The sequence below is a fragment of the Monodon monoceros genome, unplaced genomic scaffold (genome assembly GCF_005190385.1).
Source record: "Monodon monoceros isolate NGI ecotype Baffin Bay Population unplaced genomic scaffold, NGI_Narwhal_1 Super_Scaffold_10, whole genome shotgun sequence".
Lineage (NCBI taxonomy): Eukaryota > Metazoa > Chordata > Mammalia > Artiodactyla > Monodontidae > Monodon > Monodon monoceros.
In genome coordinates this window covers 14,062,575-14,077,671 of record NW_021703766.1, presented here as the reverse complement: position 1 = coordinate 14,077,671, position 15,097 = coordinate 14,062,575, and the positions used below count along the sequence as shown (strand labels likewise).

Sequence of the window (15,097 nt, the reverse complement as noted above, 5' to 3'; positions counted from 1 at the left end):
CTATAGGCTGCTGTTTTCAAGCACTTTTCCACAAATACCGCCATGTACAAGTTCTAACCAATGGCTGAATAGACAAATTGGTTATAATTTTTACTATATTTTCTCTTTTTAACATTGTATTTTGACAGTTTAAGGCGCTGCATGAGAATTTTGATCAGAATACAATTTAAAGATCTAGTGGAAGGTCGTCATGAGGGAAATTGGAAGACTTATTATCAGGTTTATAACCTTTATTGACTTCTGAAATTTCAGTGTCAATGTTCCCTTAGCTTGCTGCCTTTGAACAACAAGTCCATTCCATGTGGAAGGAAGAGAGGAAGCAGAACGCTATGTGACAAAGAATAGGAACAGTTTAAGATTGTGTAATCGTCAAAACCAAGCCTGAATGCTGTTCACTAAGTCAGGTAAGTGGGTCAAATGAGTGAGCCATAAAGACATTCACTTGGTCTTCACCAAATCGAAGCTGTTCACCTAAAGCTCACTTAGAGGCTCTCTTTACTGCATTAATGGGAAGTACTAGATACTCATTGTATGTATTTATTTGTTTTTTAGTGGAAAGAGATGCCATTTTTGCCTTTCATGCTGTGAATCTCTGTTTATTTCCCCCAATATTTTATTATGAAAAATTTCAAAAGAGAAAAGCTGAAAGAATTATATAGTGAACAGCCACGTGTCCACCACCTAGATTCTACAGTCGTGAACATTTTGCTATACTCACTTTATCATCGATCCGTCCTTTTCTCCATCCATCAACCCATCTTATGTGTAGCACATTTCAAAGTAAGGGGCAGATGTAGTAGTATACTTCTCCCCTAAACATTTCAGCATGCAAATGGTTAACCTAGAGCTCAATATTTATTTGTGGCTCTTTTTTTTTTTTTAAAGCAGAATTTATACTTAGTGAAATGCTAATGTGAATTGTACCATTTGATGAGTTTTGACAGATACATATACCTCTTAACCTAAATCCCCTGTCAAGATATAGAACATTTCCATCACCCCAGAAAACTCCCTCTGGGGTTTTGGAACCACGATTTGTACATTGTCACCTCACAGAATCTGAGGATGTAATTAGAGACTCAGCAAGTTGATTGGTGATAAATGATCACAGAAGCAGTTTAGTTTTTGTTTGCTTTGACAGAATTATAATCAGAGTAGAGGCCAGGGAGCCAGTTGTTTCAATTCTTGGATGCTACTTATGTTGTAGTCATGCCAGTTGAATATAAGGAACACTCAGGAACTGGAAAGAATAACTAATTGTAGCTAGCTTCCACTCAGGTACTGTGTATGATCATCAAAATATATTTTAAAAAGTTGAAACTAAATGCATTCACATAACTGCATTTTAATACAAATTTGCAAATACATTAGTGCAAGGCCTGGTTGTTTTCTTTGAACTTTGCAAAGGTTTAAATACTAATTTCATTCATTCATTATATTTCATGTTTTCCAAAAACTTTGCGACAATCTACCTTCCTGCTTTTTAGGACAAAATGAATAAAATTCATCTTTTTTTTTAAAATTAAATTACTGGCCTACTGTAAGCATTTCTGGCCATGAATGTGGACTATAAAGTTGTTTTTAAATTACTGGAGGCAATTTCTAGGAATTCTCTGCAGAACAGATTGGCCTTGAAGTCAGGCAGACCTAGGTCCAAACCTTGACTCCACTGCTGACTGACTGCATGACCTTCAGCAAATTGCTTAATCACTTTGGTCCTTGATTTCCCTGTTCATAAAATGGGGACAGGAGCTTCCTTGGTGGCGCAGTGGTTGGGGGTCTGCCTGCCGATGCAGGGGGCGCGGGTTCGTGCCCCAGTCCGGGAGGATCCCGCGTGCCGCGGAGCGGCTGGGCCCGTGGGCCGTGGCCTCTGGGCCTATGCGTCCGGAGCCTGTGCTCCGCGGCAGGAGGGGCCACGGTGGTGAGAGGCCCGCATACCGCAAAAAAAAAAAAAAAAAAATGGGGACAATACATATATTGACCTCATAGAGCTGTTGAGACAAGGAAATGAAAAACGGCAGTTTTCAGCGCTTAGCACATATTATGTACTCAAAAAATGTTAATGTTGTGATTATTTTAGTAAAGACAGGCTCACTATAAGCTTTGTTATTTGGAATATTCCTGATTATATTTATAAACTTTGGGGAACATAGTGATTGTGTTTAAGAGATTACATATCCTTTATCTAGTCTTTGGTCCCATGAAAGAACAATATCCACAGCTTTTAGTTTTTAATTACTATTTATTAAGAATCAGATGTAAAAAGCAGCCATTTCCCACCAATAGCTAAAATAATAACGATTCACAACACCAAAATTTGGTGCGGGTGTGAAGCAACCAGAATGCTCACATACTGTGGGTAGAGATGTAAAATGGTGCGAGCACTTGAGAAAACTGTTTGGGGGTTGTTTGGAGAGTTCCACGTACATCTCCCTTGGTGATTCTCAAAATGACAATAATGCTAAGGTTGAGAAACCCTGATCTACTTCATTACACAGCCATATGATGGCTAGGTATTTACCCAAGAGTAAAGAAAACATATGCTCACCAAAATGTCTTGTACTGGAATGCTTACAGCAGGTTTATTCCTAATAGCCGCAAACTGGAAACAGAACTCAGATGTCCATCAGTAGGAGAATAGATAATTAAACTGTGGTCTATCCATATAATGGCATACTACTTATCAATAAAAAGGAACAAACTACAGATACGGAAGACAACATGGATGATTATTGTCAGGGTTCAGAACACACTACCACCAAATATGGTGTCTTGGCATACTGAATACTTTAAGCTAAAGGAATTTAAGAAATGGTAGGTGCAGGAAAGACTCTCTGACCTTGCTCTGAAGCAGGTCATAAGAACCTTGTGTGAGAGATGCCCTCCCTGTGCCTGGAGGAAAGAAACATCCTTATCTCCAAAGATGGAAGGACTCCAACAGGAATTTAAATGAACGTACCTTGCTAAATTTCCCCCAGTTTGCCACTCTTAGCTCATACTCATTTGTCACATTTTCCCACGACTTTCCACTTCTCATCAAACCTATATAAAAACACTCAGGTCCTAGTATAAAAACCTAGTATAGGACTTCCCTGGTTGTGCAGTGGTTAAGAATCTGCTTGCCAAGGCAGGGGACATGGGTTTGAGCCCTGGTCCGGGAAGATCCCACATGCCATGGAGCAACAAAGCCCGTGTGCGACAACTACTGAGCCTGCGCTCTAGAGCCCACGAGGCACAGCTACTGAAGCCTGCACGCCTTAGAGCCCGTGCTCTGCAACAAGAGAAGCCACTGCAATGAGAAGCCCGCGCACTGCAACGAAGAGTAGCCCCCGCTCACCGCAACTAGAGAAAACCCAAGCACAGCAACGAAGACCCAATGCAGCCAAAATAAGTAAATAAATAAATATATTAAAAAAACCAAACAAACCCAAAATCCTAGTGTAAAAACAGTTTCTTCAGATCTTCATTTCCTTGTGAAGGCTTCCATGTCACAAAAAGCATTAATAAATTTATATGCCTTTCTTTCGTCAATATATCTTTTGTTACAGAGCCCCAGCCAAAAACCTAGAAGGGTAGAAGAGAAAGATTCTTTTTCTCCCCTACAATATAAAAAAAAAATTACACTGAATGGAAAGGGGCTGGAAACTAAAAATTATAAACTGTAATGATAGAGTTTATATGACATTCTAGAACAGACAAAACTAAACTATAGTGTTAGAAAGCAGTGGGAGATTGGGAAGGGGCTCAAGGGAAATTTCTGGAATATTTAATAGGCCTTTGGCAAAAATGGTTGAGTAGTACACTTAAGATCTGAACATTTGACGGTATATATTATACCTCGAAAAAATTGAAAAAGGCAAACAACCCGTGAGTTTGGAAGATCTTGGAAGATCTTTTTCTTACAAATAGCTTTCCATTGGTCATCCCTCAAACTCTCCAACAATTATATTTTCAGTGTTTCATTTTAGCTAGTAGATGTGTAATTGTATTTCATTTTGGGTTTTGTTTACATTTTCCCCAAAACATGAGGTCAAGCATCTTTTCATATGTTTATTGGCCTTTTGGATACCATCTTTTTGAAGTTTTTTTCTGGTCTTTGCCCATTTTTCCACTGGGACATCTTTTCTCATTTATTTGTAGGAGTTATATACTCTGGATACAAGTCCTTTGTCACATATTCGTATGGTAAATATCTTCTCTCACTCTATAGGTTGCCTCTTCACTCTCAGTGCTGTCTTATGATGAATAAACATTCTTAATTTTTTTTTTCTTTTGCGGTACGCGGGGCCTCTCACTGTTGCGGCCTCTCCCGTTGCGGAGCACAGGCTCCGGACGCGCAGGCTCAGCGGCCATGGCTCACGGGCCCAGCCGCTCTGCGGCATGTGGGATCCTCCCGGACCGGGGCACGAACCCGCGTGCCCCCTATCGGCAGGCGGACTCTCAATCACTGCGCCACCAGGGAAGCCCAACATTCTTAATTTTAATGTAGTTCAATTTATATATTTTTTTCTTTATGATTAGTGCTTTTTCCATCCTGTTATAAACTTTTTGCCTATTTAAAGGTTACGAAGATGTCCTCTTATATTTTCTGCTAAAAGAGTTATTGTTTGATCCTTAAAATGTAGATTGGCAATCCAAATGAAATCTATTTTTATTATGTGAGGTAAGAGTCCAAATAGAGTTTTTTCCATATAGATATCCAAATGTCCTAGCACCATTTTTTTGAAAAGACTTTTTTCTCCACTGATGCATGTCCTGGAAGACTTGTAAAAAATGTGTGTGTATATATATATATATATATATATATATATATATACACACACACACACATATATATACATCGATATATATATACACATACATATATGTGTATATATACATATATATGTGTGTATATATATATTACATAAATGGATCAAACTCTACACACAGTTCTATATTCTATTTTCATACAATACTGTTGGCACATATGGCCTATTAATGGCTGCATAGTATTTCATTATATGGATGTACCATAAAGAATTTAATTTCCTTATAGCAGACATTTAGAGTAACCAGGTTTTGTTATTGATGTAATTAAGGTGCTGTAATAAACATTTTGTCCAAAGTGAGTGCCAGTTGTTTGTTTTCTAAAGATAAATTGCTAGGAGTGGGAATAGCTGGGCTAAGGTGCAAGGCCATTTTGTAAGGTAGTACCAATTTTCACTCTCCCTCACAGTATGTAAACCTGTTTCTCCACATTCTCACCAAAAGTAGCTATTATCGATCTTTTAAAATCTTTGCTAAGTTGAGTGAAAAGAAAACATTTCTAATTATTTTTTAAAAAGTTAAACAGCTTTGTACTATATCCTTATTGGCTATATTACTGTTTTGGATGGCCTGTTCAAATCTCCCATTTTTCTTCTGAGGTTATCTTTTCTTATAGGTTTATAAATATATGTATGTTATGATAACAGAGTGTTATTTCGTAGTTTCCCTAGCTTGGCTTTTCTCATGTTCTTCTGAGCACCAGTTTGAAGTCAAGCAGTACTAGGAGTTCAATTCTACCCAACGGCAAAAGAAAACCTCTGCCCAGGGCCCAGGTGGGCGGGGCCAGCGTGTCCCGGACAGGTTGGCCCCGCCCCATCCCACGCCTCCACCTCGAGGGGGCAGGGCCAAAGGACGCTCCGCCTGTGCGCGCAGTTGCCATAGCAGCCTTGGGGCGGGAGGCTGGAGTTTCCCAGCTTCTGCACCTGCGGAGAAGCGAAACCTAGAGAGCCGAGGTCTCGGCGCTGTGAGAGTCGCCGGCGTGCGTAACGTTGACGTGTGACGCCAGCCGGGCCTTGAGGCGCATGCGCGAGCTTGTGTCCGGGCTCTCGGGCCGCCGTCTGCCGACTTTCGGCGGCGGCGCATCCTGGAGGAGTGCTTCTGCTCCGCGTGTCCTGCAGCACTAGAGTAAGGAGGGCAGGTCCCTGCCTCCTTCCCGGCCTCCCGGCGCGGCACCTCCCTTCCCTGTGTCGGAGACACGGAAGGCCTGAAGGAGCGACGCTTCCGGAAATCATCCCCACGAGCGGAAGTGGAGAATGCCCTCCTCGAGTGAGGAGAGGGAGTGAAGCGCAGCCTCTGTAGACTCTGGGGGCTGAGGTGGGCGTGAGCGAAGGTAATCCAGGCCCTGGTTCCGAGCCCGGGTCCTCCTTCGACTTTCCAGTGGGTTAGGCAGGGGCTGGAACTGAATGAAGTTCCTCCGGGTCAGGGACCGGGCCGTTCGAATGGAGCTTGGGACTCACTTTCACCGGAGGAAACTAGGTCTTGGGTGCTCCTCGCCCAAAGTAAAGCGCTGGATACACACTAGGCATTATTTGCACCGTTGCTAGGAGGAGGAGGAGTTGGCGGAAACACTTCTAAAACTCGTTTAAGTGTTGGTTGGAGGAGTAACAATTGTATATGAGATATTGCGGGTTTTGTGTTAGGCCGGCGAAGTTTGCGGGTATTCCCTTCGTGGCTTTGAGCAGGGGGTCTACATGACTCCCTACTCGACTCTGCAAAACAAGAATGGTAATACTGACCCTCGTAGCAGAATTATGATGCCACAAAGCTCTTTGGAGTGCTTAATGAGAGGGACAGAGGAACACATACTGGAAACTTTTACCTTATATCCTGTAAACCACAAGCATTTTCGTTGTTAAGCATTGCGGTGCTAGAGTGACGTTGAAGTGCATTGTTAAGACATTCAGAACCTAATCGGAGGAGTGCCTTTCGTGCTAATCTGATATCCCTTCAATTATTCGATAAATACTTATTGAGTGCTTACTGTGTACTGAGTGCTTACTGTTCTAACTTCTTGGAAGGATAAGTGAGTAAAGAAAACAAAGATCCCTGCCATGTGGAGCTTAGGTTGTAGTTTTGGGAAGACAGTTAACAGTAAACATAAATAAGTAAATTATATGTTAGAAGGAAAAGAGTGCCATGGAAAAAAGAAAAAAAAATACAGCAAGGCTCTTAGCTTTACTTTACCATTGGTAATGCAAGATGCAATTTTAAATTAGGATGTCAGGGTAGGCTTCACAGAGGAAGTGACACTTGAGTAAATTCTTGAAGGAGGTAGGGGAAGTAACTATGCAGATATCTGAGGGAAGAGCATTCCAGGCGGAGGGACTAACTCGTGCATAGACAAACTTTCCCCTTGCAGTGTGTCTGAGGTCTTACCTGAACAGCAAGAGAGCCTGTGTGGCTGGAACACAATTAGTAAGAAGGGTAGTACTAGAAAATTAGGTTAGAGACGGAGTGGGGGTGGAGGACAGACATATTCAAGGGCCTTGTAAGTTACTGTGAAGACTTTGGCCCTTACTTTGAGATGGGGAGCCACTGCAGCCCAGTTTTGAGCAGAGCAGGGATACAATCTAACTTAGGTCTTACAAAGTTACTGTGGTGGGTATGTTTCAGAATAGAATGTAGGAGGCAAGGGTAGAAGCAAAGAGACCAGTGAGAAGGCTATGGGAGTAATCCAGGAGAGAGTTGACAGTGTCTACAATCAGGAAGCTGATAGCTGGAGGTGGGTGAGAAGCAGTTGGATTCTGGGAATTTGATGGTAGGAAACAGTGTTTGGATAATTTGTGGATTATTGACCTGAACATTATTCAATATAATACACAATTTATATATAAATATATAATATATAATTTTGGTCTGCGTTCCACAGGTGTAGTCGGGAAGAACAATGGAGTGTTTGAACCACTTTAGTTGTTTTCCTGTGAAAATAATTACCTATTAGCTTAAGTAAGATTTCAGAGCTTACCTACAACCATTAATTAATATGTGAAGTTAATGACTAAAATCAGACTTTTTCCAAAATAGAATATAGTTGAAATCTAAAAGTTGTAGTTTCCAGTTAGCAAAGTGTGAGTTAGGACAGAATAACTTGTTGTAGTAAACTTTCATTTACTTTTATTTAGGATTTTAGTGAATGCCTTCTTTTTGCCATCTTTCAGAAGTTTGTCTAATATAGCTTCTAACAGTTAAAAAAAAATCTCAGGTAAGAAAAATATATTAATGGGTAACTGTGATTATCCGCAATTTTTGTGCAATGTGTAAATATATGGTGGCAAACAGAAATGGCTAAGAAGATACTTGTTACTTTAAGAAGTTTACAAGCTAGTAGAGTAGACAGACTTGTAAATAATTTAAACAAAATGTAGGGCTTCCCTGGTGGCGCAGTGGTTGGGAGTCCGCCTGCCGATGCAGGGGACACAGGTTCGTGCCCCGGTCCTGGGAGATCCCACGTGCCGTGGAGCAGCTGGGCCCATGAGCCATGGCCGCTGGGCCTGCGCGTCCGGAGCCTGTGCTCTGCAACGGGAGAGGCCACAACAGTGAGAGGCCCACGTACAGCTTAAAAAAAAAAATGCAGAAGGATGCAAAAGTGTGTTAAGAGAAGAGTACAAATGCTAATAGAATACAGTCTTCTGGCTGTTATTTTGTTTATTGTATTGCTCGCTCACCTTTATCTCCCATTTTAATCTTCAGACTGGTGTAGAATGTATTGAATATGCTGAGTAAATGCAGTAGTCATGAACTGAAGCTCCTATTGATTAACATTGTGCCAACAAGTACCGTGTAATACTCATTGCTGTATCTGCTGGAATTTAGAACTTTTCCAACACTATGCCATTAAGCCTTGCTTCTTTCTCTTGTACCCCTATCCCTTTCCATTGGACAGATGTTTTTGGTTTCTTAGGCAGTGTTAGAACACAGAATGTAGGGTTACTATTTGTAATTTGTATATTATTAAGGATATTTCTTCAGTTTAAAATTATTCTATCAAAGTGTATTAAGTTTTTGTGACAAAAAATAATATTTTATAATACAAGCATGGAGCTGTCTGACCAACCATATAAAGCAGGAATCTAGTTTAGAGACCTGCCAGGGTGAACTATAGGTCAGTTTCAACAGTGATCAGGAGGCTAACCTGTCAGGTACACCACAGTTGACAAGCAATACAGTGATGAGTGTTTGCTGGTAGCCTGTAAAGGCGATTTGGTACCACCAAAGTGTGTGTGTGATTTAGCAAGAGAGTGAGATCTGGACAGAGGACATATTTGGCAATCTTCGTAGGTGAGTAAGTGGGTGGTGGCAGAGAGGTCTGGTAACAGGACCAGTGCTGGGTTCAGGTGCAGGAACCTCTCCTGGAAGGAAGTGAGATTTGGAGGGAGCTAAAAAAAGCTAAAAGTCACTTGTTAGAGTTTGATCGAAGGTCACGTTCAGGGATGAATCTTAGTCTAAGTAAGTGTTTGGGGCCCTGTGGGCAGTGTCTCAGTGATGGGTAGAGGAGAACTTTGGAGAGGAGCTCGGTGCGTTACTTTGGTAATAAGAGCTGCCAGTCACTGATGAATATTCTTTGGTATATGCTTTTTATATGCTAGCATGTTTTATCCTCATCTAAAAAAATGATACCTCAATTTTTTAAATAAGAAACTGAGATGTAGAGTTATTTGCCCACAGCCACTTCCTAAGCTGTAAATGGCAGTGCTGGGATTTGAGCCCAGGTCTGTCGGATAGCAAAGCCTTTATTCTTTATTTCAGATTGCCTCATCATGTAATGAACTGTGCTGACATTAGTCTTCCCATTTTTGGTGGGTTGTCATGATTGTGATCCAGTTTGCTGTGGATGAGATTTCACTCACTAATAAATTTGATTCATTTAATTGTGTGTTTTCTTTTTCTAGATTTTAATTTAATTTGAAAATGAGTAAGTGCAGAAAGCTACCACTGGGTTCAAGTCCTGAGACATTCAGCCCAGATATTCTTGCTGATATTTTTGAACTCTTTGCCAAGAACTTTTCTTATGGCAAGCCACTTAACGATGAGTGGCAGTTACCAGATTCCAGTGAGATTTTCACCTGTGACCACACGGAATTCAATGTGTTTCTTGATTTGAAGAGCTCCCTAAATGAAGTGAAAAACCTACTGAGTGATAAGAAATTGGATGAGTGGCATGAGCACACGGCTTTCACTAATAAAGCTGGGAAAATAATTTCTCATGTGAGAAAATCTGTGAACGCTGAACTTTGTACTCAAGCATGGTGTAAGTTTCATGAAATTTTGTGTAGCTTTCCACTTATTCCACAGGAAGCTTTTCAGAATGGAAAACTGAATTCTCTACACCTTTGTGAAGCTCCTGGAGCTTTTATAGCTAGTCTCAATCACTACTTAAAATCCCATCGATTCCCCTGTGATTGGAGTTGGGTGGCTAATACTTTGAATCCATACCATGAAGGAAATGACAATCTTATGATGATTATGGATGACCGACTTATTGCAAATACCTTACGTTGCTGGTACTTTGGTCCAGATAACACCGGCGATATCATGACCTTGAAATATCTGACTGGACTTCAGAATTTCATAAGCAGCATGGATACCATTCACTTGATCACTGCAGATGGAAGTTTTGATTGCCAAGGAAACCCAGGTGAACAAGAAGCTTTAGTCTCTTCTTTGCATTACTGTGAAGCTGTCACTGCTCTGATGACTCTTGGAAGCGGTGGCTCTTTTGTTCTGAAGATGTTTACTTTGTTTGAACATTGTTCCATAAACCTGATGTACCTGCTAAACTGTTCTTTTGACAAAGTCCATGTTTTCAAACCTGCTACCAGCAAGGCAGGAAACTCAGAAGTCTATGTGGTATGTCTCTACTATAAGGGAAGAGAGGCAATCTATCCTCTTTTATCTAAGATGGTGCTGAATTTTGGGCCTGAAATGACCAGGAAAGCTCTCTTTCCCCATCACATGATTCCTGAATCTTTTCTTAAAAGACATGAAGAATGTTGTGTGTTCTTTCATAAATACCAGCTAGAGACTATTTCCGAGAACATTCGTCTGTTTGAGTGCATGGGAAAAGGGGAACAAGCAAAGCTGAATAGTTTAAGGGACTATGCTGTGCAGTATTTCATGCAAAAGTTTCAATTGAAGCCTCTTTCCAGAAATAATTGGCTAGTGAAAAAATCTAATATTGGTTGTAGTACAAATACAAAATGGTTTGGGCAGAGGAACAGATATTTTAAAACCTACAATGAAAGGAAAATGCTGGAAACCCTTTCATGGAAAGATAAGCTGGCCAAAGGGTACTTTAATAGTTGGGCTGAAGAACATACGGCATATCATCCTGGGCAAAGTGCTCTTTTAGAAGGGACAGCTTCCAATCTTGAGTGTCACTTATGGCAGATTTTACAGGGAAAGAAACTGCCAAGGGTAAACTGTTCTCCTTTCTGTGATGGTGAAATTTTAAAGGCTCTTAATGAAGCAATTGAAAAGTCATTGGGAGGAGCCTTGAATTTGGATTCCAAGTTTAGGCCAAAACAGCAGTATTGTTGTTCTTGTCACATTTTTTCTGAAGAATTGGTATTTTCTGAGGTGTTTAGCCTTACAAAATGCCTTCAGGATGAGCAGGATGTAGAACCCAGCAACCAAGTAAAGTGCCTGCTTGTGGGTTTTCCAGCTCTCCAACATGTCAAAATACATACACCATTGGAAGTTCAACTCTTGGAGTCAGCTGAACTCATGACTTTTAGCTGTTCATTGCTTCATGATGGAGACCCAGCTTACCAGCAGTTATTTTTGGACTGCCTTCTACATTCATTGCAGCAGCTTCATACAGGAGATATTATGATTTTGCCTGTACTTTCTTGTTTTACAAGATTTATGGCTGGTTTGATCTTTGTACTCCACAGCTGTTTTAGATTCATCACGTTTTCTTGTCCCACCTCTTCCGAGCCCCTGAAGACTTGTGCAGTCCTGCTTTGTGTTGGTTATCAAGACCTTCCAAACCCAGTTTTCCAGTATCTGCAGAATGTGAATGAATTGTTGAGCGCTTTGGTTAACTCTGATGCACCCCAGCAGGTTTTACAGTTTGTGCCAATGGAGGTGCTCCTTAAGGGCACACTACTTGATTTTTTGTGGGATTTGAATGCTACCATTGCTAAAAGGCATTTGCATTTGATTATTCAAGGAGAGAGAGAAGAAATCATCAGCAGCCTTCAGTTATGAAGTTGAACTTGTCCTTTCTGAGATTTAACTTCATGGCATCTTTCAGTTTCCACTGGTATTGCATCCCTTTGTGTTGATTTAAAACCTTTTATTTTGAGGAAAGGCCAACTTTTGCATCATATAAAGTTTCACTTTTTCTGGAAAGCCATCAGCTAGTTCTGACCTCTAGGGTATATACACTCACAGACATAGAGTTTTCTATGTGGTAGAATATATGCAGTGATGATATTCAATCTCAAACATGAGAAGTGTGTATGAGCTTGGGGTGGACACACCCATGCTTGCATATGCAGTTTATGCAGTTGGTCTTATTTATCTGCTTAAGATTTGCACCTGTGTGCCTTCATTCAGATTAGATTTTTTTTCCAACTAATTTTCTTTCAGTGGCTAATACTGTTACTGAATTGATAGAGGTCTTTGATGAAAGGAGGTGAGCCACTACTCAGCAACACTAATTGCCTTTAATACTGACCATGTCAGTTATGGATATGTGGAATTCATCATGCCAGACATCTTGATACATGCCATTCATTGCCTTTAGGCCATCGATCCAGTTTACTTCTGTGGTTTAAATGAAGCTACTGTGCTGTTTTATAAATATTTTACTTAACCACAACCATCCAACTAGAAAGGATATCAAGACAGCTTCGAACCAAAGATCATGTTTAAAAAAATGAAAAATTATTATGTCTGAAACACTCCTATATGAGTGAAAAGTTTCACTTAGCAATGGTATGTAATTTTTAACTTCTGGGAAATAATCTGTGGACAAAAAGATTTTTTTAAATTGCAAAGTAATGTTTATGGTCTCATGATGTGGACATGTGAATGTGATGAATGTAGTGAGTACTGAAGAGAAATTTTAACACTTTCAGAATGATGGTATAACATTAAAATTTTTTAAATTTTCATTAATTCTTTTTTTCAGTATGAAAGTAGCACTTTACCAGAAGATTAACCGTGAGATCGTTACTTTATCAATTACGTTTGATTTCTTTTGAATTATATGTATTTGTCAGTGTAAATGGGCTATTCTGGCCAATTGAATTAAGCGGATCTTTGTTACTTTGAAATTCTGCAAAGTGAAGAATATGTGTATTGTCACGTGCATTTTAGACATTTTTGTTAGTTATATGAAAAGTAAATATATTCTTTGATGTATTTGGTTGACAAATATTAACCTGAATTTTTTCATGTTCTTTGCTATTTTGAGTTCCATTATAGATTTATGAATAAAGTCATTAGCAGAGAGATTTTGTGTTCAGTTTTTTAAAGAGAATCATGGGAGAAGTTAAAAATATAACTTGGAAACGCATTTTTTTTAAAGGAAGGTTTGAATGGGAGTTAATGTTCCTTCATTTCCTCTGATTTGTATTCATTAAAATTTAGTCCTTAATATTGCAATATTTATGGAAGCTCTGCTTCAGGAAAGAAATTGAGTACTTAAGGGAGGGAGGAAGAGGGTAGATGTACTTCTTGTCAGGGAGGGTGTGGAGTACTAGAGGTAGATTTCTGAAAGAAATGTGATTTTCTTCTTGTGACTTTATGGAAGCTTTTATAGTTGTATAATGGTAGAAGTCTGATAGAAAAATTGGTTACCAAGAGAGAATCAAAAACCACTCCTGGGAAACCATTTTGTGCTTAATAGTCTTTATGCCTTGGTTGATTTGGTCCAGTACAATGACTCAGTTTGTTTTTACTTGTCTTAACTATTTGATTAGAATGAAGTTGAAAGCCTAGGTCCAGGTCCTGGTACTAGCACTTTCTTTTAAGCCCCTCAGATAAGTATTGAATGCTTAGTTGTTTTTAACATTAACCTGTGTTGGAATATGTAACATACCTGGTGTATGTTAGAGTGTATTTTGGTTTTTAATCCAGTGTTTGGGATCAGTTGCTGTTCATCTGGTTTATTGGATTCAAATTTGCTCTAGAGGTGAGATACAACTTGAGGAAAGTTCATATTGAACCGGATGTAGCTGACGGGTACCAATGATTTATAAGAATTTCTCTTTAAGAAAAAGGGAAGGAAAAATGCTGTCTGAAAAATGAATAAAAAAATAGAGGAGGACCATAAGATGAGAGATGATTTGTATAGTTTATCAAGTTAGTTACTGTTCTTAAAAAAATTCTTTTTAGTAGATTTTGAGATTTTTAACTTAATTGTGATGCTGTTTATTTATTTATGGCTGCGTTGGGTCTTCGTTTCTTCGTGCGGGCTTTCTCTAGTTGTGGCGGCGGGGGGAGCTACTCTTTGTTGCGTTGTGCGGGCTTCTCATTGCGGTGGCTTCTCTTGTTGCGGAGCACAGGCTCTAGGTGCGTGGGCTTCAGTAGTTATGGCATGCAGGCTCAGTAGTTGAGGCTCACGGGCTCTAGAGCGCCGGCTCAGAAGTTGTGGCATGCGGCCTTAGTTGCTCCGCGGCATGTGTGATCTTCCCGGACCAGGGATCAAACCTGTGTCCCCTGCATTGGCAGGCGGATTCTTAACCACTGCACCACCGGGCAAGTCCCAATTGTGATGCTTTATGAAAGGAATTTTTAACAGCCAGAAAATTTAAACATCACAAATGTGTTTCCTAACAAACTTAGAGAAAGAGGTCTTACACATTTACTTTCTTCAGTATTGATTTTTGTTCTCCCTAAGAGAAAAGTCAGTTTTGTATTTTAGTGAGGGCTTTTATATATTATCCTAATGTTACATAAATATTTAAATGTGTTAACAGTATCTTTTCTGAATAAATTTAAAATCCAAATTTGTGGACTTTCTCTATCTTTAATTATTTTGTTTAAAAAGATTTGCATTAAAAATTTTTTTCTACTCCAAAGATCTTGGAGTGTAATGAAAGAAGCAAGATATTAGGATAGTTGGAAAAAACATATTTATTATGCTTTTGTTATTTTACTTATCTTTGATGAGAATACTGGGTCTTTTAAATATTTAAACCGTATCTTTTATTTCCAGATGAGGTCATTAATTGAATAGTTTTAACGTTAGTTACGGTACTGTTATATGTGGTATGGGTATATGAAATCAGTTAATACCTCACATTTTTAGAAATGAAAATATTGATTATAAACCCAA

At 39.6% G+C, this 15,097-nt stretch overlaps 2 protein-coding genes across 2 annotated transcripts in view; both read left to right on the top strand.

Moving 5' to 3' along the window:
* Nucleotides 1–5,941: 5,941 nt before the first annotated feature.
* On the top strand, nt 5,942–13,267 carry CMTR2 (cap methyltransferase 2). The gene is made up of 2 exons (XM_029201847.1): nt 5,942–6,139; nt 9,699–13,267. Exon 2 carries the CDS (start codon nt 9,718–9,720, stop codon nt 12,016–12,018), a length of 2,301 nt encoding a protein of 766 aa, XP_029057680.1. The 5' UTR covers nt 5,942–6,139; nt 9,699–9,717; the 3' UTR covers nt 12,019–13,267.
* HYDIN (HYDIN axonemal central pair apparatus protein) overlaps nt 5,985–15,097 on the top strand; it is a 431,237-nt gene continuing 422,124 nt past the window's right edge. Inside the window, exon 1 of the mRNA XM_029201876.1 lies at nt 5,985–6,139. The gene's annotated coding sequence lies outside the window, so the exon portion shown is untranslated. The remainder of the gene's footprint in view (nt 6,140–15,097) is intronic.

What these genes read in the sequence shown, in the direction of transcription:
- CMTR2 (XM_029201847.1), top strand. Translation starts at nt 9,718, where the DNA reads ATGAGTAAGTGCAGAAAGCTACCACTGGGTTCAAGTCCTGAGACATTC.